Source organism: Octopus sinensis, linkage group LG7, assembly GCF_006345805.1.
Source record: "Octopus sinensis linkage group LG7, ASM634580v1, whole genome shotgun sequence".
Lineage (NCBI taxonomy): Eukaryota > Metazoa > Mollusca > Cephalopoda > Octopoda > Octopodidae > Octopus > Octopus sinensis.
In genome coordinates, this window is record NC_043003.1 from 69562763 (window position 1) to 69586221 (window position 23459).

General features: G+C 36.5%; 1 protein-coding gene across 3 annotated transcripts in view; it reads right to left on the reverse strand.

The window, feature by feature from the left end:
• The window catches only part of LOC115213919, a 186512-nt gene extending 176473 nt beyond the window's left edge, over positions 1–10039 (reverse strand). The window contains exons 1-2 of one of the 3 annotated variants that reach the window (XM_029782905.2): positions 9772–10039; positions 3203–3279 (exon numbers count right to left, since the gene is read on the reverse strand). In XM_029782905.2, coding sequence (XP_029638765.1) covers positions 3203–3279; positions 9772–9857 — 163 coding nt within the window. In that variant the 5' untranslated portion in view covers positions 9858–10039. The remainder of the gene's footprint in view (positions 1–3202; positions 3280–9771) is intronic. The other 2 variants (XM_029782907.2, XM_029782906.2) reach the window with 2 other exon arrangements.
• Between the last annotated feature and the right edge of the window lie 13420 nt (positions 10040–23459).

Genomic DNA, 23459 nt, shown 5'->3' on the forward strand with positions numbered 1-23459 from the left:
ACCTTACAATGTCATTCTAAAAATAAACAATCACAACATCAAAAGCTCAAAGTTAGAATATAATCCTTTCTATTATAGGCACAAGGCCTGAAATTTGGGGGAGGGAGGCCAGTTGATTAGATCAACCCCAGTACACAACTGCTACTTAATTTATCGACCCCGAAAGGATGAAAGGCAAAGTTGACCTCAGAACGTAGCGATGGGCAAAACACTGCTAATGATTCTTGCCAGTTCGACGCCTTCAAAGCTATGAGATAATGCATGATTAATTCAAAACAACGTGAATAAATAAGCATTACATTTGACAGAATAATCTAGAAGCTAAAGGATTAAATGTTGGGAATATCTACCAGATCATCTGGGAATATTATCACTGCTCAACTGGCATCCTATTTAGAAGGCAGTCTTCTCATTCACTTGCTTAACTTCATGAAAACTGGGGTTTAGCAAAAGCCTCTAAAAAATCATTATAATCAATGGACTTCAGTACAGACTGGTACTTTATTGTAATCAACTCTGGAAGGATGAAAGGTAAAGTCGACCATGAACTAAGAAAGTAACTGAGAATGATTAAATATCTTTTATTGCTTATATGTTTCAGTCATTAAACTGCAGCCATGCTGGAGCACCACCTCAAAGAATTTTTTTCAGCTGAATGAATCAACCCCAGTGCTTTTTTTTTTCTTTCTTTCAAGCACTGCACTTATTCTATCAGTCTTTCTTGCCAAACCATAAGTTACAGGACATAAACACATCAAAAGCAGTTGTCAAACAGTTGACATACTTCAACTTCTCATGGCATAATGATGACCATTCCACCACCCCACTTCTGGTTCTGTAGTCTTGCAAGACGCATGGCAACCTCATTAGTGCTGGTGGTGTGAAAAAAAGCACCCAATACATGCTGCCAAGTGGTTGGCATTCAGAAGGGCATCAGGCCATAGAAACCATACCAAAACAGACACTGGAGCAGGATGCAGTCTTTCGACCTGTTGGGCCCTGAATCCATCCAACCCTTGATACAAAGATACACACATAGATATAGAAATGCATGTATACAATGGGCTTCATTCAGTTTTTGTCAACCAAATCCACCCACAAGGCTTTAGTCAGCCTGGGACTATAGTAAAGAGACATACCCAATGTGCCACACAGTGAGACTGAACCCAGAAGCATGCGGTTGAGAAGCAAACTTCTTACCACACAGCCATGCCTGCTGGTCATTAAATTTGTTGTTAATTTTTTATATCCCTTTTGGTGAAATGCATTAATTATTCAAGCTAACAGAAGTGTCTCTATTTGATCACATCATCTGCTACAGATACTATATATTATACCCTAACATCTTGAAAAACAGGATAATATAAGCCTGAATGCACAAGTGTCGTAGAAAAGGATGAACCAGTCAAAACTGTAATGTTATTGATCAGAGTTTTGTGAGATCAGGTTTTACCTGGAGCTAAACTACAACAAAGGGAAAAATATGTTAATAATGTAGCAATATAAATTTTATGTTTAACAATAATTACAGCATGACAGTCTTCAATCATAATAGATCTATTTAATTAGAGATAAGCCAAGTTAAATTATAATTTAATAACCCACCAAACATCAAACTGCTCATTTATATTCTCGGGATATTATGGAAATAATCAAGCCTTAGTTTTTGTGACATGAATAGGTACTCCTTTCTAATTAAATAATCAATTAATCTCACTTCCTAATACCATTCAATTTTTGTTTCAGACATTACAGTATATTCAGACAGATACTACAGGACCAGTAAACAAGGGTGAAACAATAATTCTGCTGATGATAGCTAGGAATGCAGAAACGTTTCAAGGTTGTCTCCCTTGTTGATTTTACCAAAGAATGTTAGCTAAACCCTGTTTTCTTGGTCACCACATTAAATACATTTTTGTTTTGGTTTCGGGTTTTTCCCTTGTCATTGAAAACATAAGGATTAAATAAACCGACCTTTTTATTTACTACCTACGTTGAAAAGCATTGTTTAAAACAGCCAACAAGCTACCCACCTTGCGGTTAATCAACCTGCTAGAAAGAACAGCCAAATCTTCCTCCAGTCACAACTAATGGTGAAAATTGGATAATGCGGTCCTTATATGTACTGTGAACTAAAGATGGGATGGTCATGGCTAGAACACGTGTAGTTAGAGGTCTACTTAATGAGGGCAGGCCAAAACTATAACCAATATTTTAAACAAATCTAGATTGAACTACCGAGTGAGATTTACACAGGCAGCAATATGCATACAGGTTAGTGTGTACCTAAAGAAAAGGTCACCATGAGGGCAAGGTCTTTTATTATAGGGACCAAGGCAAAGTTTAAGCATACATACAGAACAAATATCTCTCATTGATAAGAAAAGAAAAAAATGGGCGGGGTATATTTACATTATGCTGAGTTTTAAGAAGCAACAGAGAAGGCATTTTATCAGTTCAACGGAAGTGAGGGGATTGCAGTACTTGTGACTGTAATTTAATATTAGGGAACTAGAACACATTGTTGAGGAAATGAGGGGAAAAGTTTCCATAGGTTGGTAAACATTCCTCGTTTCAGGACCAGATAAGAAAACAATAGTGCCCCACCCCACACCCCGATGCAGTCTTGTGAAGGCTAGGTTATCGGGATGAAAAAAAAAGTTAGATAAGGAGACGATCGTGAAAAGTAAAAATAATTTATAAGTAAAACAGCGATACAATATCAGGGACTTGTAGAATCAAGGAAAAAAAAAAAAAACAGTAAAGGTATTGTAGCAAGCCTCGCCTGTCTCATACATACATATGAAATATTCTTTCCAATTTTTGGCCCAAGCTCAGTTCGATTATAAATATACTTAACTTATTGACACCCGAAAACGAAAATGTAAAGCAAAGTCGATCTCAGAAGAATTTGAACTCAGGAACCGTAAAGAGTCGGAATGCATACATGAAATATATATATACTGGAAATAGGAGCCAATATACCACCAACTCGCCCCTCCCCCGCCCATTCCATTTTCGGAAAATAAGTGCACAGTTATCTGCAGAATGGTCAAATTAATTCAAATGACACCAAAAAAACCTGAAATATTTACTATCAATTTCATTTAGTATTTTCAGCGGTCAGCGTACAAACATTGCTTTTTATAAGGATATATATATATATAAAGATTAATTAATGCAAGGAAATCGAACTCACCTGGATCGTACAACAACCCAGACTTGGCAGATTTGTTGGTTACAGGATGGACCCACGAGGTAGTCTCGTGCAAATCACTAAACAAGAGAAAAATTGGAAACATGACATACACAACCCTTACCGAGACACACACAATAAACAACAATACAGAGGTACAAACACTTTAATCAAAAATATCCAATAAACAAAAGTTAATTAAACAAGATCGATCAACATTTTCTGATAACGATACATTTTAATTTTTTTTTCTTAAGCATTACAATACTTTTTATATCCAGCTAAAACTTTGTATTTTAGTGAAAATGTCGGAATTTGTCACTGAATTATTATTATTATTATTATTAAACAATATGTGCTGTTAGCCCAATTATCTCTCATCGGTCAGCTCTAGCCTATAAATGTTCCAGTCGTGACCATTCCATCTTTTATTGGCACAGCATATCTACGACTACATTATTCAGTGTCCTATCTTTTTCTTATCGTTATTTCCAAGTCAGTGAGGTGTGCGTCAAAGGCGTTAAGACTGCTATTTCTAGCAAGTCGAGAAACATGGTAGAAGATAGCTTGATAAATAATTATTGGAAGTGTCTGTGTTAAAAAATCTCGGTGAATGTGAAAAATAGTTGTTTGTATGTATGAGTATGGAGTCGATATAATGTTTTATAGTCTTCGTTCAACATTCTTAAGGAGGGGGGGCAATGTGCAGGATGCCCATAAATTGTCTTTACAACTTTGAGACTTCCACATTCCAAATTGTAAAGATAATTTATAGACACCCTGTATATCTCTTACTATAACAAAATGTGTGTAAATAGTTGTGGGAAGAGCAGGACACGAAATTTGAGATTTATACTGAGATTATGTGACGTTCATGTCCTTCTCAAATACATAAGATATAAACAAATAAAATGATTACAACGACCGGAAATCGAAACCAGAAAGCATGTCCCAGGTACCATGATATAACGTTTAACTCAACTAAGCTCCACATACCAGCTATTATTAACAAGCATACAAATAAAGGATACTCCAGCTGTGACCATCAGGTCTAACTTTTTTTTTTTTTTTGTCTCGGACATTATGTAGGATCAAATTGTCCGATATGTCCCTTTAAAAGGAAAAGAAAGGATAGTAGGGCGTTATATATTTTCATATATCAGGTTTTATGTTTTGCGAAACACATCCCTTAACTGAGACAACAAACTTGCGACAGCTATAAAGATATATTGCTTGTTGTTTCGACCCAGAACAATCCTGAAACGGCAAAACTATAACCAAAAGCGATCCAACTATAACCATTTGGTTTTTTTGGCATCTTTCATTTATTAATTACCGCCTTAAAAGAAATAAACAGGTTGTTGGCACGGCTGCAATTTCTAGGTGTTGCGACCATATAGTCTTTGTTATCCCGTGTACGCCATTGTACAATACATTGGGCAGGCTTGAAGAATAGCTATTGCTATATCACAGAGAAGGAAATGGTTAAGTCTTTTATATATTTTCATTCATACAGCGGAAATGACTATTCTGAAAAAAAGAGGCGGGGTCCGAAATTTTTATTTTTAAAAAATTATTTTTGCCCCTCAGTTCTTTGGCCTTTTCCTTCCCAAATAGATATTAAAAGCTATTCCAAAAGTTCATTATAGATAGGTTTGGATATTGTGAACACAAATCATTTGGATAAGAAGAACTAAAGCCAGAATTTTATTTCCTTTCCTTTTGAAACAGTTAAAAACACTCCAAGTTGCGCCACTAGGGAATGGAATGAATGTCAAAACATCCGATTTCTTTTCTTTACATAAATAGAACACTTCAATGTTTATACAAGAAAGGTTTTACACACCTCGATTATATGTGTATGTGTGGAATGTGTGAAAGTGTTATTGAATGTATAAGCTTACAATACACGGGAGCTATCAAGTGGAAGCATTTAAGGTTATGTCCGATTATTTAAGTAAATGTACTCATATTCAGTGCATGTGGGTGAATGAACCGACATACACTCATAAACAAAAACAGGTGAGAGACGATCCGGAAGAGGTAGAGAGAAAGAGGCGTAAGTAGAGGAAAACCATTGTTAGTATCCCTTCAGGTTAACAGCTGACCTCAGAAAGACAAAACGTAGGTGTTTTAAGGAAGAAGAGGTGGGGAGCAGAGTGACAGCAGCGCATGGCGATTGCAGAAGAGGCATTCCACTGGGAGATCACCCTTTCCAACTTCCAACGCTCAAGTTAGACACACACTCTTTACGAATTTCACTTTCAAACGAATCTTCCAAGATTATTTGACACTACTTACAACATCTACAAGATCTACCCACTGCTACAGAATTGTCTAGTGAAACTTTACAGACATTCTGAAAGAAACGGGAACCCTGGCTCTGGACACTTGCTGAGGAAGGATTTGTTCCAAAAGAACAGACCCCCACCAGAAGAGTAACACTGTCATTGCATGATTAAATCTTGCTTGCCAAGACCTTACCTAAGTATGCTCTGATCTAATATGCATTACAGTACTATAAAATAAACCAGGAGCGGTAGTCATGTTTCTGATGTCCATACACGGTTTCGCTAAAATTTTCTCCACTAAATGGCAGAGTCGATAAGGGTGTCATTGGCAGGATACACAATATATGTTCATATTCGTGGCTACCGTCAACCAACACTAAAGATAGGGGAATGGAGTGAGAAGACCACGATGACAATACAAGACGTCTAGCCTGCAGGGCCTCCATGAACGAGATGACAGTATTGACAAGAAGGTGGTTGCGTGGTCATGTATGAAAGTCAAACCCAGAGAACTGTCGGAACCTGAGCATCCTAAGACGAGAACTGGGAAACAGCATTTTCACCATTCAGAGGTTCAAAATTTCAATGATACAGGAAAGAATCCAGTGGCTTCAGGAAAATGGTAACACCACTCATAAGGACTGAGGTATTGTTGAAGACACCATGACCCAACAAAACCTCTGTAAGATTTAAGATAACATGACTACCGCTCCTGGTTTTTTTTTATAGTACTGTAACGCATATTAGATCAGAGCATTGTACCCTAACTGTAATGGCCATTCAGGTCTGATAACTTCCCCCATGACTCAAGCAGAAGCAATGGAGAAATTGCACATACTGTGTTTGATGGCATATTAGACGCATCACAATTTCAGCAGTGTGTATTCAGGAAAAAGTGAACATCACGGACAAAATTAGATGATGCGGGTAGGCAACTTCGCATACTAAGATAGGAGGTGATTTCTTTGAGACCTCTTTTGATTAGGTGGGGTGCGTCTTATATACCATCAAATACTGTAAATTCGTGAGAAGCTGGTTTGGTGCTCCTCCAACTTTAGCTCAGTTAACCTGCACAACAGGTTCCATAAGCTCCACTTCACAAATCCATAGGTGGTGCAAGAATTCAAGGTCACTAAGGTAAGTTAGTACACTGTTATCTGAGAATGAACAAGACATGCCGACAAGGCCATTATGCTGGGAGGAAATGGAAACCAAAGAAAGCTGAACCGTGCTGGAAACACCAGAATATCGACGAGTTGGTCTGCCAACGAGATCCAGAACCTTGCAACCATAGTACCAAGAAATGGAACATGCCAATGCAATGAAGAAAAAAAAAGGACTAGTAATGCAGAAGGTCAGAGATACACAAGAAGAATATCGCTGTGCACTGCTTGCCGGCGGAGGTAAAGAATACGTACACCACTCGTTTTCGGCGTAACAAAAACCCTAACCCTAACCCTAAACACCGGGTGTACGTATTCTTTACTTTCGCCCTGCTTGCCTACCAGAAAGAACAGATAGTGAGACCGGTACTTCAAAGACGTCCTTCGAGGGACATTGTAGTACCAACCAGGGCAAGTTGTCCGTCCTCCTGTGTCTTGAGTTGACCTTTTTCTCAAGCGAAAACAACCTTACATTCTTAGACAAAGAAGAGGACTTATTTTGCAACTGTATAAAACTCAACAAATAGATGTCTATAGACATACGTACAGGTACACAAATTCAAACATATTTTCTCTCGTTCTCCATTTTTTCTCTCTTCATTCCTTTCTGTAGAAGAGCGTAGGCTCAAAATGTCAAGGATTTTTTCTGAGCGTCAAACTAATACATTTTGTTTGTTACCTAACTTGTCTGTCTTATTTTCGATTTTGAACTATATATAAGAAATATTTTCTTAAACTAAAAATTATATGAAGAAATTTGAAAAAAAGAATGATACTAACCGTTTGGAAAAAAGTTTTCTTAATGGGTTAAGTGCTTTCGCTTTACAGCTTTTCAGAAATGCGTGTTATGGGGTAATAACAAACAAAAGTTCTCAGCAAAGAAGAACACTTCATATGGATTATATGGATAAACCGGACACAGTCAACAGCCCTACTATAAACAACTTCCGTTATGCGAATTACCTCATAGTACGTGTGTTTGAAAAACTGTTAACAGTGGAAATGCTTAATACCATTACGAAAACATCTCTCCGAAAGATTCATGTTGTACTGTATTTTTTAGGATTATTCATATAAATGTATTAGTTTGACGCTCAAAAAATCCTTTCTTCAAACACGGAGAGTGTATAAAGAATTTGCAAAGTCTTATATGTATATATAATACATACGTGTGTGCATGTGTAAATATGCATGTACATGTGTGCATGTGTATATACATGAGTGCATGTATATATATATATACATGTCTGCATGTATATATATATATATACATGTGTGCATGTATATACATACATGTGTGCATGTACATGTGTGCATGCATGTATGTGCATGTATATCTGTACATGTGTGCCTGTATATATATATGCATGTGTATGTGTGTGGCCACAGTCAAATGAACGAAACAAGTAAAAGAGTAATATATATGTGTGCATGTGTATATACAAGTGTGTATGTTTATTTATATATATATATGTATACAAGTGTGCTTGTGTGTATGTATGAAAATTACACCAAGATTTAAAAAAAAAAAAACAAGACAGAGACAGGTGAGTAACAACACACAAGGTACTTTGACACTCAGGAAAAATGGGAGCGGTTTTGGCATTTTGTGCCTACGCTCTTCTACAGAAAGGAATGAAGAAAGAAAACAATGGAGAGGTGGGATCAGAATGGAGAAAGTAAAAAAAATGTTTGGTTTAGCGTTTTCACATGTGTATACATAATATCCATACGATGATGGCAAGGCCGAAACTTTTAAACCATTATCATCACTCTTCTTGTAAAAGTATTATAAACACGTATGTATATATACACACATCTATATATAAATACGCGCATATAGAGAGATATAATGATGCAAATAAACAAAAAAAATCGCGTGGTCTAGATATATAAAATATATATACATATATACATGTAAACAAAGACTAAAAATATTCATACGATGAATGTTCGGGCATAAATATATAAATATTTGATTTGGCAAAGTTTCGGTATCGCCAAATAGGCAAAGTTTCGGTTGTCTCGACGGAAAACTTGTGCTACGACATGCGAAACATCGCCAAATATTTATATATTAACAGAGCAGACCTGTACAAAGACACAGAAAACAAAGGGGAAGTCCGACAGCTGTTTCTAGGGGCTCAGAATCACTTCATAATGTTGGCAGATTATTTCGCAAAAGTCAAGAATATGAAGCCAGCGATGGAAGCATATAAACATTAGGTAGATCCAGTTTTCACTTTTAAGTGATTTTATGTGTGTGTGTTTGTGTGTTTATACACACATCTGTATGTATATATATATATATATATATATATATATATATATATATATATATACAAACACACATATTCAAGTATATACATAATTATACGTGTGCGTGCGTGCGTGTAAATATATATATATATATATATATATAGACATACAAACAATCAATAACACACAAGAACACATTTGATAGATAGCTACTAACACTAAGTTATTTAATTTTTGTTGACTATTTTTGTTGACACACATACATACAGGGACCACTCTGCGATACAAGTACCTGTGTTCACACATGTACGTAAAAGTTGATTGTAGTTACGAACATCGGTATGCAAAAAAAACCTATCAGCTTTTTTTTTAGCTTTTCTGTTTTGCCCCAGGTTAAGCGTGACTCGACAGTCTTGAAGTAAGTTCAAAATGTGACAAATCTCAACATTTGCTACATTTTCTATATCTGACTGTTTCCTTCGGCTTTGTGTGTGGGTTGAGTCAATTTGGCTGCTGTTTCTAGCAGGTCAACCTCTGGTAGTTAGTGTTTAACCAAAGGTCAGCCATGATCCTCCTTTTTTCCTATTAGTAGAGAAAGCAGGACCATGTTTAAGTAGTGTGTGATTTATCTTCTACTTCTAACAAGTGAAACGAACACGTAGACGCTCCCACACTGGCTCCGACATACGTTAGTTGGGACAAGAGTTGGAAAGAGAGAGAGATAGACAGACAGAGAGAGAAACACGAGAAAAACTACAAAAAAACTATCAAATGGCGTAACATGTCGAGGGAAGAAAGTGCATCGAGTTGAAGTATTTGAATGAAAAAGTTGTCTGAAAGAGAAAGCTAAAAGACTCACTCAATATAAAATATTCGTCCGTCGGCGGTCACTCCGTAAGTCCAGTTCTGTGGTAAAGGTTCTATTAATTCAGAAACAGTAGCCATGATCGGATTTGTTTTTAAGTTACTGAAAGAGTGAACGAGGGAGGGAGGAAGTAAAAGAGAAGGGATTGATTAGAGAGTGAGTACAAGAGAGGGATTAGAGAGGAAGCGGGTAAGTGAGTGAGTGAAAGAAGGATTAGATAGAGATTGATTGACTGAGAGAGTGTTAGTGACAGATATGTCACTTAGAGGGAGATGTAGGAGTGAGACGGTGAGTGACAGACTGATAGTAAGAAATAGATAGTAACATAGATATAGGACAAGTGAGTGAGGGAGGGAGAAAGAAGGAAGGTAGTAAAGTTGGAGCGGTCACTTGATCACCCTCCCTACGACACGACTTGTCAGTAACGGCTGTTACTTACACCTCCCACTGCTATGAGGTAGAATGTTTTTTAAAAATACTTGTTGAAGAAAACTGGGATCTACATTTATGAACAAGAGGTGAAAGAAAGTGTAGCTTTTGGTGGGGGAAATGACAAGTGGGAACATAATTTAGATGGGGGTAGTATAGGGAAATGAAAATGAAAGGGTTAAAGTCGAAAACATTCAGGAGACAGGAAACAGAATAATATTTTTAAAAGTGGTGGGAGGAACATGTATATGTGCATGTGTGTGTATATATATATATATATATATATGTGTGTGTGTGTGTCAGTTTATGTATGTGTATGAGGTTGTGTATATGTGTGGAGGGGAGTCTACGTATGTGAAATTTTAAAGAAACAGAGCAAAACAAAAAAATCTATAGAAGTGTCAATATTAATACAAAAAAGTATAGATACAAAGAAAAATTTAATGTCAAGAGAAAGAGGGTGAGGTCAAACGAAAGCATGTTACTAAATAGTGACTGATAGGGAGTTTGATACAAAGGAATGGAAATCAAGACTATATTTTGATAAACACTGTGTGTGAACTTCAAACCCTTCGGGCCGTTCGATCTCTACGCGAAGACCTTGTCTTCTGAGAGCGATTCTTGGGGAAAGATCCGAATGGTGGATCCCAACCCGCTTCAAACCAAATTTTCGAAAACGGTTGAGCCGAATGAGACAAGCTAATTAACAAAAGATGTTTAGTTCTGTGATGACTGCTACTTTTTTTACTGCTGTGAGCTGTACTTTCTCGTAAGACCTATTTGCAGTCAGGTGAACAGCATTAGAGCATGTTAGCTCGGAGTTTCTCAAGATAGGGCGTGGCAATATTTTGGTGACATGTAGGTTACTTTTGAATTGAAACTAAGTCTATAACCAGTGTGTAAAAGTTTCAATAAGATTTTAATTAAAACTGCTTGTGTAGGATATACAGTAACTGGTCCGTTCACGGTGGGGGTGCACATTTAAAATATATATTTGTAGGACGTGTGGTTTAATAAGGTTAAGTAACACCATTAGATATTTATTCACATAGTGCAGCGTCAGTAACTTACATAATGTTCCATGTCGACAAGTAGAAACTTGCTATGGAGCGAGCAGATAGCAGGAGAAATCTTCAAAGGAAGAACTACCGTCAAGTAAGTTTTTCGGGCTGTTCCTGAGATTCTAAGAGAACTGGACTTACCTAAGTATGACGCTTGTTTTTGACGGCAGAAAGTAATACAAGGAAATAAACTTTATGCCACAAAGAACAAGATTAGTCAAACATTCCAAGAAAAAACCCTTTTCTGTGAAAAAGGAAAAGCTAACATAACGTTGCGTGCAGGGCCTTTCGCCGAACTATCCTGTAACGTTAGAATTATCTCCTTCACAGCAAAGTATTTATTCCACTTTTGTATGTATATTTGCTTACACAATCCGTCATTAGTTTATCTGGATTCAAACTATTTCACAAAAGAAATACAAGAAGTTTACAAATTGAAATAAATTAGGAAACCATGGAATCTAATCAAATTAATCGTGTTCTCCAACAGCAAAAGCTAATTAAGAGTTCAAATAGTGGAATAAGTTTGATGCCTTGTATCGGAAATTCTTACGTTCAGTCAAGAGCCTTGCTCACTCTTAGGAGAGTCGACCAGATGAGATTTGCTTGCCTGCGTTGGCTGGCTTATGCCCTCCGTCATCAACCAGGAGAATTCATCTACGAAGCATTTGCCCCAGCTCCCCTTGAGGGTTGGTGAAAGCGATGTGGTGGACAACGAAAAACCTGGCTGATGACGGTCAAGGCTGATCTGGAACCCAACCTAGGCCCCATGTCTACGGCGTTCGCTGCTGGAGATCACGCGGTCGTTAGCCTCAAATCGCCAGGCCTGGTCGGTGTTCGTGAGAGATGCAGTATTGAGAATGAACGAAGCCAGCTCAACCCACCCCAGGTGAATGCTGTCACAAGTCAAGAAGACCAGATGAGATTGACGTTCCAATATGTGTTGTAGTTATAAAGTAATGTTAACGACACGTTAATTGTTGTTTAATCCTGTGGCTGTCTTAATCGAGAAAACTTATAAAAGACGTTCCAACAATGACCATCTTGTCTTTTCCATCGACACAAAGCTGGATTGACCATGAGTTAAAATAAACTACAGCTCATAGTTTCACAATTAGCAGGGAATTCAAATGAATAAAAAGGCAAATATTTGATTTTTGTGAAGCCTACTGTCTCTTAATTGCTTGGGACTTTCCCAATTTAAAGCTGACATTGCCCTGCAGCGAAGCCCAGAATCGAAATCTTACAGCTTTAGAAACTATTATCAGACCACACTTAGATTAAACGACATACCTTGAATATCAAGCAGTCGGCTTGTAGTAATATCGCCCCATATTATATAGAGTGTTCTATCATGTTCCAGAGGCTCCTGCGTAAAAAGGGAATGTATAAGTAAAACGCGGGAGGCACAGCCAGACATGTGGATGAGGTCGCTATGCAAGTGGACCCAGACAACAAGCCCTTAAGAGGACAAAGTTCCTAGGTTGCAGCTCAACCCTGCGGTAAAGGAATCGCCAGCTACGAAGAACAGTGTATTTTTCCCTCCTTTCAAACGAAACTTTTCATTTCTGTTATTAATGTAACTGCGAACTATTCTCTACTTCTGCCACAATACACTACTAGCAAGCATCTGTATAATTTCGTGAATATTTTCATATATATTATGTAAAAATAAATGTATTTAAACAATATTGGATCAGGTTTTATTATGGCACAGCACACACAGCCTGGATCTTTTCCTTTTGAACGGCACATGTGAACACAATTTCTAGTTAACTAAACACTTTAAAACTTCGTATACTGGTAGAATGTGTCAAAATAAAACATTTTTTCTCTTGGCTTTCTTGATAAAATTGTAATTCGTTTGTTTAACGTAGTTTAATTTTTCGAATTTTAACCAATCAATTGCCTCTAATTGAGCTAAAATCATTTGCTGCGTCTAAGGTTAGTGACAGGATGTTGTCTCAGTTTTAGACGCAGCAAATGATTTTAGCTCACTAGAGCCGATTCATTGGTTAAAATTTAAAAAATTAAACAACGTTAAACAAACAAATTACAATTTTCTCAAGAAAGCCAAGAGAAAAAGATGTTTTATTTTGACACATTCTACCAGTATACGAAGTTTTAAAGTGTTTAGTTAACTAGAAATTGTGTTGACATGTGCCGTTCAAAAGGAAAAGATCCCACAGCCTAAATTTCATACCAACATATCAAGACCCATTTAAACCTTTCTCCACAAAATTTACTGTATCTCATTGAGGACTCTAACATGCAGCGACTTTTATCGTTGTTATTGTTTAGCCCTAAATCAAGGTTGATCGACCAGATTTGTTATCAAAGACGTACCTGGCGTCACCATCGTATCTATATATTATTTATTTATAACATCCGTGTCATTTCAATTTTTTAATATATGAGATATTTGCGGCTAAGTCGATCGAGAGCTTGAGGACAGTGTCACAGTCTAGAACAATTAGCGTAAATGATACGGGATATGTGGATTGCACAAGCAGCGTCCGGGTAAAAAAAAAAGTCACAAGGGAAAAAGTCGAAAATTCAGCTAGGAAAATAGTCAATTTCTTTCAATAACGTGAACAATTAAATACAACAAAAGATATTTTAACTCACTTATTAACTGACAGCGCATGACTTTGTTGCAATGGGAGTTATTGATCAACATTTCCGCTAAGTAAGATTACTATGGATCAAGCTGGGTTGCGTGTGTTGCAAACACGAACGAAACTCGCAAACATTTTGTAATATATTCATTTAGTGGAAGGTTGTCTACACACGCGCTGAATCAAACTGTTTTAAATATGTACTATTTAAATGTGTGCTTGCATGTCATTGTTCAGTTTTATTTCCTGATTTCTTGCCAATAGAGTAAGAGCTGGTTTCTAACCTAGATCCAAGGCTCCTTCATTGGAATTTCAACATCAACAACAGTGCATTTTTGTTCGTATGTATGCCACTGAAACGGTGCATCCAGGAGAAAACGGATTAGATTTTCGAAATCTGCATCCCAAAGACAAGGTTTTCAGTAAATAGTAATAAAATATAATACGAGAAATGACTCGACTTTCAGATCGCCATATCTACCTCTCTGTCTCTTTATCTTTTACGTTTTCCCCCTTTTATGTATATATTTGCCACACTCTCTCTTACTCTGCTCATTTATATCTCTTACACGTGCTTTTCTATCTCGATTGATTGATATTATGACATGTAATTTCATTCATTTTGTTTAAAACTTCGTCGTCGTAATGTGTTTGCTTTCGTTTTGTGATAGACAATGGCATTATATTTATATTCACTATTTTTTTCTTTTATATTGATAACTAAGACATTAAATATTATAGCTAGCACTACCAAGAAACTCTGCCACAGTTATGTGTGTAGATGTTTGTCTACTAACGACTACCGGGCTGTGGTAAGTTGCCTGAGGGCGAAATCAGTAATCCAGTTTCGATTCCTAATCAATTATTTCACAGTTGCTATTCACACACCTCTTTAAGTGAAATGCACAACTTCAAAATAACTTTCCGTTTAAATGTATTTCAGTAAAAAAAAAAAAAAAATCAATTTTATTATTTTGTTTCCAGTTGTTCATGCTTCCTAGAAAAATGAAATATTAATATTGGAATGTGTATTTAATATCTTGTTCAACCAGTGCAGATTTTTAAGCAAAGGTGAAACTTTGTCCTAGTCAATCCAATATTATCAACAAATCCTTCTAGATGTATTGCGTTCAACCATAAGTAAAATATTTTGGAGATGTACTTGTTAGACAAGTGACTTGAGACCGCGTGTGGAAGCTGAAGCAATTACAGCGTGGAGAAATACTAGCCATTGGAAAACACAAAAATTGCCAACTTTATTTCATCATTTAATTGGTTGACGAAAATTTTGTCATCAGATAATAAATGTGGGAGGCTAATTAGGCTTGTAGCCCAAAACTAAAGAGAGCTAAATATCATGACCATAATACGTCTATATACCCCGATGGTGTTTGGTGAGAGGTTAAGGACGGACGAAAATTAATTCTATAAGGCAATCATTCTATTGTTCTAGTCCCAAGTTGAATTCCAACTGTTGACCAATGTAGAGATGAGAGAATAGCTTAAATTTTCTATATTATATACAAGTGAGTGTGAAAAATTAGTGCCTGTTTTCTTTTGAAGACTTTTGCTGACGAGGTCACATAAAGCAGGAACATGCGGAGTTATCTCCCGTTTTTTGCTAAAAAAAGATTAAATATTGAGCTAGTGTTGTTTTCTTTTCTTTCGTTATCGCATAAGTATTACTAATTCTATATTTAAGAGACGGGGAATTATGTACATTATTTACATTTGACGGATATTTGTTCTCATTTTGTTTGTTAACGTTTCGCTGATATACCTATTTCTTTATTACCCACAAGGGGCTAAACACAGAGGGGACAAACAAGGACAGACATAGGTATTAAGTCAATTACATCGACCCCAGTGCGTAACTGGTACTTAATTTATCGACCCCGAAAGGATGAAAGGCAAAGTCGACCTCGGCGGAATTTGAACTCACAACGTAACGCAGACGAAATACCGCTAAGCATTTCGCCCGGCGTGCTAACGTCAGCCTTCAACAGGTGTCTTGGGGAAATTTCGAACCGGGATTCTACTTTCTTAAGGTTGGAATCGAACTCGGAATCTTGGGGTTAGCACGCGCTCTTAACCACTAGTAACCCCAAGATTCCGAGTTTGATTCCAGGCAGTGACCTGAATAATAATAATAACATCGAAAACTACATTAAGAGTGAGAACCCGGGTTCGAAATTTCCCCAAGACACTTGATGAAGCCTGGAGGGTATATCAGCCGAAACGTGTTAACAACAAACATGATGAGGACAAATATCCGTCAAATGTAAATGATATATATTACTAATTAGTTATGCAATGCTCACTATAATAACATTAATTTAAATGAAAATGTACTTTAGTCAGATTTGATTATATCTATTCATTAAAATAATTATATACCTAATAAATATAAATCTTATTAACTTTTCTTTTCCAAATATCTCAAAGACGAAAATTGATTTATTGTCAGAAAGATGAAAAATTGTAACGTTTCGTGTAAAGGTATTCAATTTGCTTGCTCGGAATCTTAATCTTCACTGTAAATCAATATATTTCCCTTTTGAACTGTTTAAAGTTACAATTTTATTTTTACGTAGACCATTACTAGTTTTTTAGAATCCTGTTTTTTTTTTTTTGAAAGAAGGAAAAAAATTCACAAGATAGAAGTCGCTCGACCGGAGAACCACAAGACTAATAGTTTTTTTTTTTCCTGGTGGCGTCGGCTGGAATATATATATCTTAGTCATCAGCAGTGAATATACTGAATATACAAAATAATGCCACGATACTATGTTAAATGTTTTCAATCCTCATGAATTGTCAACAAATGACTGAAATTTTTTGTTTCTTTTTCTTATTATGCGTAAGAAATTAAATAAAAAGGGCTCCCCACCGCTCAATGTGTCTAATGCCACCAAATATAAATTGTGTACGAGTCACGTACTGTTAGTTAATAACTAATTTAAAATATTTTTTGTTTTATTATTTTGATTATAGCATTTAAATAAAATATGACCTTCTTTCAGTGACTTTTTTCTCGGACACCATTTATGCCGAGTGAATCATGTCTGCATTTCTATCTTCTGAGGAAGCCTTTTGTTTATAGACTCATATTACTCTCTGGGAATAGCAGGAATAACAGTTTTCTATGTCCTTTAACGGACCATTGGGTCACCGCCACAGTTCTTTTGTATATTTAGTACGTCAAGTAAAAGTCGACCACACGGAGCCTGCTTCTTTTGAAGCCATTTAAAAACTAACAAAACATTTACAATGATACTTCTGTTTACTGAAGTAAGTTGTTCATATTTTGGGTTACCTATTTACAACTTCCTCTTTTAACAAAGTAATGAAACGGCCTACATTTGGGTTTTGTGCCATACTCAAATTTAAACCGCTGGTTTTATTCGGATATGAAATGTGAGGTAGCTTTAGTTCGAGTGACAGCCATCGAATGAGCTGAATACCAATAAAGATTTCGTTGGGTGGTTCGATTGCTCTAAAATTTAAGGTAGTATTACTTGTTTATTAATGTTCTATTTCAAGGTTGGGCTGCTTTAAAAGTGATACACCGATACAGTAAAAGCAAAACAGCAGGTTAGTTTGAAGCCATATCAAATATCTTGACAGTTTCATTCATCGGATAATGTTGCTGAAATGGGAGGTAAGTGAATAGGTAAGGGAAGTTTGGAATCTGAGGATAGTAATGAGGGTTTGTGTCTCCAACTATAGACTGAAAAGTGTGCATAACACCGGATAAGCTTAATTACCATGAAGAGTAGAAAGTGTAACGTTCTAGTCTCTTACACTTCAACAGAGAGTAAAAGAAAAAGGTGGAGCGTGACACAGTTATTCGTTCAAAAGCTCCGAGTAAACTTGACATTTTTGTGCGTTTAATTTCTAAAATTATTTATGGTAGGATCACAAAAGAAAAATTTACACCATGTGCCTATTATGTATGGTTTCTCGCTGGTTCGATCTCTGAATTGTAAGACAGGAGATTGTGGTGTCATCTAGGTAAACAGATGCCTTCGTCTTTTTCGCCGCTCTGGTGAAGGATTAACATGCTAATGGGGTTTACACTCCTCACCACACATGGTAACTAAAATTATGTCATTTCTGGGACCCTCTTTTTGTCTAATATATAAAGATATATATATATATATAATTTTGATAGTTAGGTGTGTATGTATGTATATCTATCAATCAATCATGTATAACATGTGCTCAGGTCAAACAATTGCATCAACTCCGATATTAAGTGCAAAGATACAGGCCCTGCCTAAATTAGTTCCTATGGCTATAGGTCGACTGATGTGCGTATCATGAAACAAAAAGTATGGTATGTTTATATATCTCTATTCAATGTTATAAATTAATGATTTGATAACCTGAGTCTAACTGTTCATGCTTTTATGTATCTGTCTCTTTGATGATACAAACTAGACGAATACATTGCTTTTGTTTATTTGCTTTGGAGTTATAAGGTGTGACACAAGGACCAAGGTTTCATGTTACAGCTACACAGCAATTGTCAATTTGTAAAGTAAAATGGCATCAGTTATAGAAATGGAAGCAAGTTCACAGAAGCACACTTCTTACTATACTCGTCACCAAAAAGACTGAAAATTGATTTCTTATGACATACAATTGCTAACAATCGACAATATCGGCTCCAGTTAATTTTCAACTATAAATTTTGTCGAACACGGAAAGTTGAAGAGCAAAGTTGATCCATCGGATCTTTTCGGTTTGAATGGCAGTTTTTTCTAGCGGTGTCATATGAAATTGTCACCCATAATTATGACCCTAGTATCGATCTATTGCATTTCAATCTATTTTAGGGTTAGGGTGGGGGAAGGGTATCTTTTTTTCTTCAGAAATGTAAATAAACCCAATCTGTTTCTTAAACGAGGGACATTTTCATACGGCACAGAATGTTTTCATCTCAATAGACGTCATTGATTGGTTGAAATTGAAGAAAAAAACAACAACAAATATCTTACAAACTATAGAATTTTCTCAATAAAGCCAAGAGAAAAAAATGTTTTATAAACACATTCTACCAGTATACGAAATTTAAAAGTGTTTAGTTACGTGGAAATTATTAAAAAAAACTGCCGTTCAAACCGAAAAGATCCGATCCATCTTATATGTGAACTCGGAATAGCGAAGAATGAAACATTTGGTCAGGTATTTTGCTGTTTCCGCTTTCTTTCGATACTGAATAATTATGAATCAGTTAAAGAAAACCAGGCTTAATTGCCATGGTCTATGTCGATATTCTCTTTGTGCAGCATGTATTCATGTCAGGCCAACAGGTAGTCGTGTGTTATAAAAGCAAATCAATGTTGATGATTCTTTATTACCCACTAGGGGCGACACAGAGGGGGACACCAAGAGACATAGAACATTATAATTAAAATTTATGAAAATGAATTGTTAAACGAAAAAATGATAAAATGAAAGCGATACCAAAGCAAATCAATGTTACGGTGTTAGTGAAGATGGCGGCCATTTAGATTTAGATCCAAGCACGTGCGTTCATGTTTACGATGAAAGCAATCAATAGACAAACAGTTTTCGGCGCCAAAGTTTAAGCTATTAGGGAACAATGTATTGCGTAAAAAAATTTCTAACAGGTAGAGAGCAACCAGGTAAGGTGTTCACTAATTAGCTAAAGTTATTGCAACAACAACAAAAAATGGATTAAAAAAAAATTTACATTTTTATTATTGTTTCGGATTTTAATAATTCTCACTAAGCAATTTTGCTTTTCGTTTTATCTTAACAAGGCAGCAGCTGGTGCGATAGTCATGCTAAAGGGTTTATAATGTGTTTCCAAAGGTTTTATGGTATGATTAAAGTGAAATGGCATCAACTGGGAATGTTAGGGTTAAAAAGATATTTTTTTTGTTTCTGTCATTTGACTGCGGTTATACTGGGGCATCGCATTGAAAGGTTTTAGTTGAGCAAATTTACGCTAGTACTTATTTTTAAAGCCTGGTTATTCTATCGGCTATTTTTGCCGAACCACAGAGTTACGGGAACATACACTAACCAACACCGGTTGTTAAGCAGTGATGGGATACTGAAAGAGACACGTAGGATCTTTTCGTTTTGAACGGCAGTTTTCAACACAATTTCTAGTTAACTAAACACTTTTAAACTTCGTATACTGGTAGAATGTGTTTATAAAACATAATTTTTTCTTGGCTTTATTGAGAAAATTCTACAGTTTGTAAGATATTTCCATTTTAAAATCGAGCATTTCGGCAATTTTAACCAATCGCTGGAGTCCATTTGGGGTGAAAACATTCCGTGCTGTATGAATATGTCCCTCGTTTAAGAAACATATTGGGTTTATTTACATTTGCAAAGAAAAAAAGATACCCTTCCCCAACCCCTAAAACAAATTGAAATGCAATAGATCGATACTAGGGTTATAATTATGGGTGACATTTTCATTTGACACTGCGAGAAAAAAATCTCATTTTCCGTAGCAGTGTCTTAGAATTTTCTCAATAAAGCCAAGAAAAAATGATGTTTTATAAACACATTCTACCAGTATATGAAGTTTAAAAGTGTTTAGTTAACTAGAAATCGTGTTGACATATGCTGTTCAAAAGGAAAAGATCCAACACATATATGCATACATGTATATACGACGGGTTTCTTTCAGTTTCCGTCTACCAAATCCACTCAAAGCTTTGGCCGGCCTGTGGCTATAGTAGAAAACTCTTGCACATGGTGCCACTCATTGGGGTTGAACTTGGAACCATGTCGTTGAGAAACTAACTTCTTATTGCACGGCCATGCATGTGCCTATACATGTGTTGTGTGTGTATGTGTATATATACACATCCCGGCCAACGCATCCCTTGTGATTTAATGGCAGTGCCTCAGCATGGCCACAGCTCGTGAGCTGAAACTAAATGAAATATATGTGTGTGTGTATGTATATATATATGTTTGTGTGTGTATGTATATGTATGTATACTTGTTTCAGTCATTTGACTGCGCCCATGTTGGAGCACCGCCTTTAGTCGAGCAACTCGACCCCAGGACTTATTCTTTTTGTAAGCCCAGTACTTATTCTATCGGTCTCTTTTTGCCGAACCGCTAAGTGACGGGGACGTAAACACACCAGCATCGGTTGTCAAGTAATGCTAGGGGAACAGACACACAAACACACACACATACATATATATATATATATATATATACATATATACGACAGGCTTCTTTCAGTTTCCGTCTACCAAATCCACTCACAAGGCTTTGGTCGGCCCGGGGCTATAGCAGAAGACACTTGCCCAAGATGCCACGCAGTGGGACTGAACCGGAACCATGTGGTTGGTTAGCAAGCTACTTACCACACATCCTTGTCTAGACATCATATGATGGTTGTAAATTACAAGTGAGATTGCTCATTTCCAATATTCTCTGAAATGCTTTATCTCGTTCTGGAACAACATTATCTCGCTGTGGAAACAAGCTAGGGTTAATGACAGAAAGGTTGTCCAGCTGTAGAAAACCTGGCTCAGTAAATTTTGCCTGACTGATGCAGGCATGGAAAAGAGGATGTTAAATGATGCTGAATGTAATATTTCAGGATTTACATTTGCCTTCTGTTTTTTGAAGGTTGAAATCTGTTAAGATTGAGTGACAGAAAAAGAACTATGTTGAGCTAAATATCTTTCAGGGTTTACTTCTGCCTTGTGTTCTTGGGGTCCAGATTTCATCAGATTTGGTTATGGCTTCCATGAAGACTCATTACAAATAGATATCAATAATATGCCAGGTCAATCCAAAGTATTTGGTGACCTTGTTGGTGCTGGTACCACATAAAAAGTACCTGATACACTCTGTAAAGTGATTGGTATTAAGGAAGGGCATGTACCTGGAGAAACCAAGCCAAAACATAATTGAACTTAGTAGTGCAACCTCTGGTCTTACCAGATCCTCTTGAGCCATCCAACTCATGCCAGCATGGAAAACGGACAAACCCTTTCGTACCGTATTTATTTTGAGATTCTCTGTGTTTCTTTCAATTAATTTTAAATACAAAGAATTTAGTAAAATTAAGCTAGTGTTAGGAACATAAATTGTGACTAAGGTTTGGTGGAAGATTTTACTTCAAAACTTATGAAAACAAGACATTTGTACACAGAGCCAGAAGTGGTTTCAGCCAGTTTGGTAAGGAAAGGGTTAAAGAGCTCAGAACTTGGAGATAGAAATTAAAACAGAACTGGAAAACATACAATACAGACATGGCAAATACCTTCTTTTTTCAGGACATTTCTACTACAAAGCCAGAGCCGGTTTCAGCCAGGTTGCTATTAAATGGGTTAAATGATGATGATAATGAATGTCATTAATTAATCCCTGCTTTTTTATCTAAAGAACTAACCTTTAGCGTAGTTGGTAACAATGCCTTTTTGTTTATCCCCAGGTAAATTCTGAGTGAATTTATTCTCAAAGGCATTCTGGCTATTACTACTACATTTTTTTCCTAAACTCAATGCACCCAGGATCACAGGAGCCAGCGTGTCCTGCTTTATTAAGATAACAATGTGATTTGCGGGAGGGTTTTCTATTGGCTTTGTCAAGAGGACAATGAAGAGGCTCCCTCACTAGCTTTCAGTGCATAGTTCCAAAATGCTATTGGGTTACTGAGATATCACTGAAAATTCAGCTTTCATGTAAGGATTCATGAGAAATACTTATCAAGTATTGGGGTCAATTTAACTGATACACATGTCATCCAGGCTTCTTCACACACAGCCACCATGGTTGGGTATTGTGAGCAAGTCTTCTTATTACTATTTCTGTTTTAGGGATGGATGAAAAGTAACACCCCAGTTATTATTAGATTTACAAGGCAATGTTGGAATAATGCTGCACATGGATGTGTGGTAAGAAGCTTGCTTCTCAACCACATAGTTCCAGGTTCAACCCCTGCGTGGCACCTTGGGCAAATGTCTTCTATTATTGCTTTGGGCTGACTAAATTCTTGTGAGGGGATTTGGTTGGCAGAAACTGAAAGAAGCCCGTAGTATATATGTATATGTTTGTGCGTCTGTGTTTGCCCCCCCCCCCCCCACCACACACCATTGCTTGACAACCGATGTTGGTATGTTTACATCCCTGTAAATTAGCGGTTCAGCAAAAGAGACCGATACAATAAGTCCTGGGGTCGATTTGTTTGACTAGAGGCAGTGCTCCAGCATGGCCACATTCAAATGACTGAAAGAGGTAAAAGAATAAAAAAAAATATCCTATAATTGTGAAACATTCTTCACGGTATCCAGTTGAGAAAAAGATGTGAATATTATGCCTTGGCCTTAAACAATGAAGTGGTTATGACCGCATCTAAACAGTTAATCTATCTTGGATGATAAATAACTTAGACATGCAGTCTGCATGAAATAACAAAAGCTAAGTTAGCATTAACACTATTAAAACAGAGAGCATTAAAAAGCTATCAAAAAGTAATTATACAGTGATGAGTGAACTGCAGATCTTTACCTTTTATCCGTTCTGGGTCGATAAAATAAGTACAAGTTGCGTGATG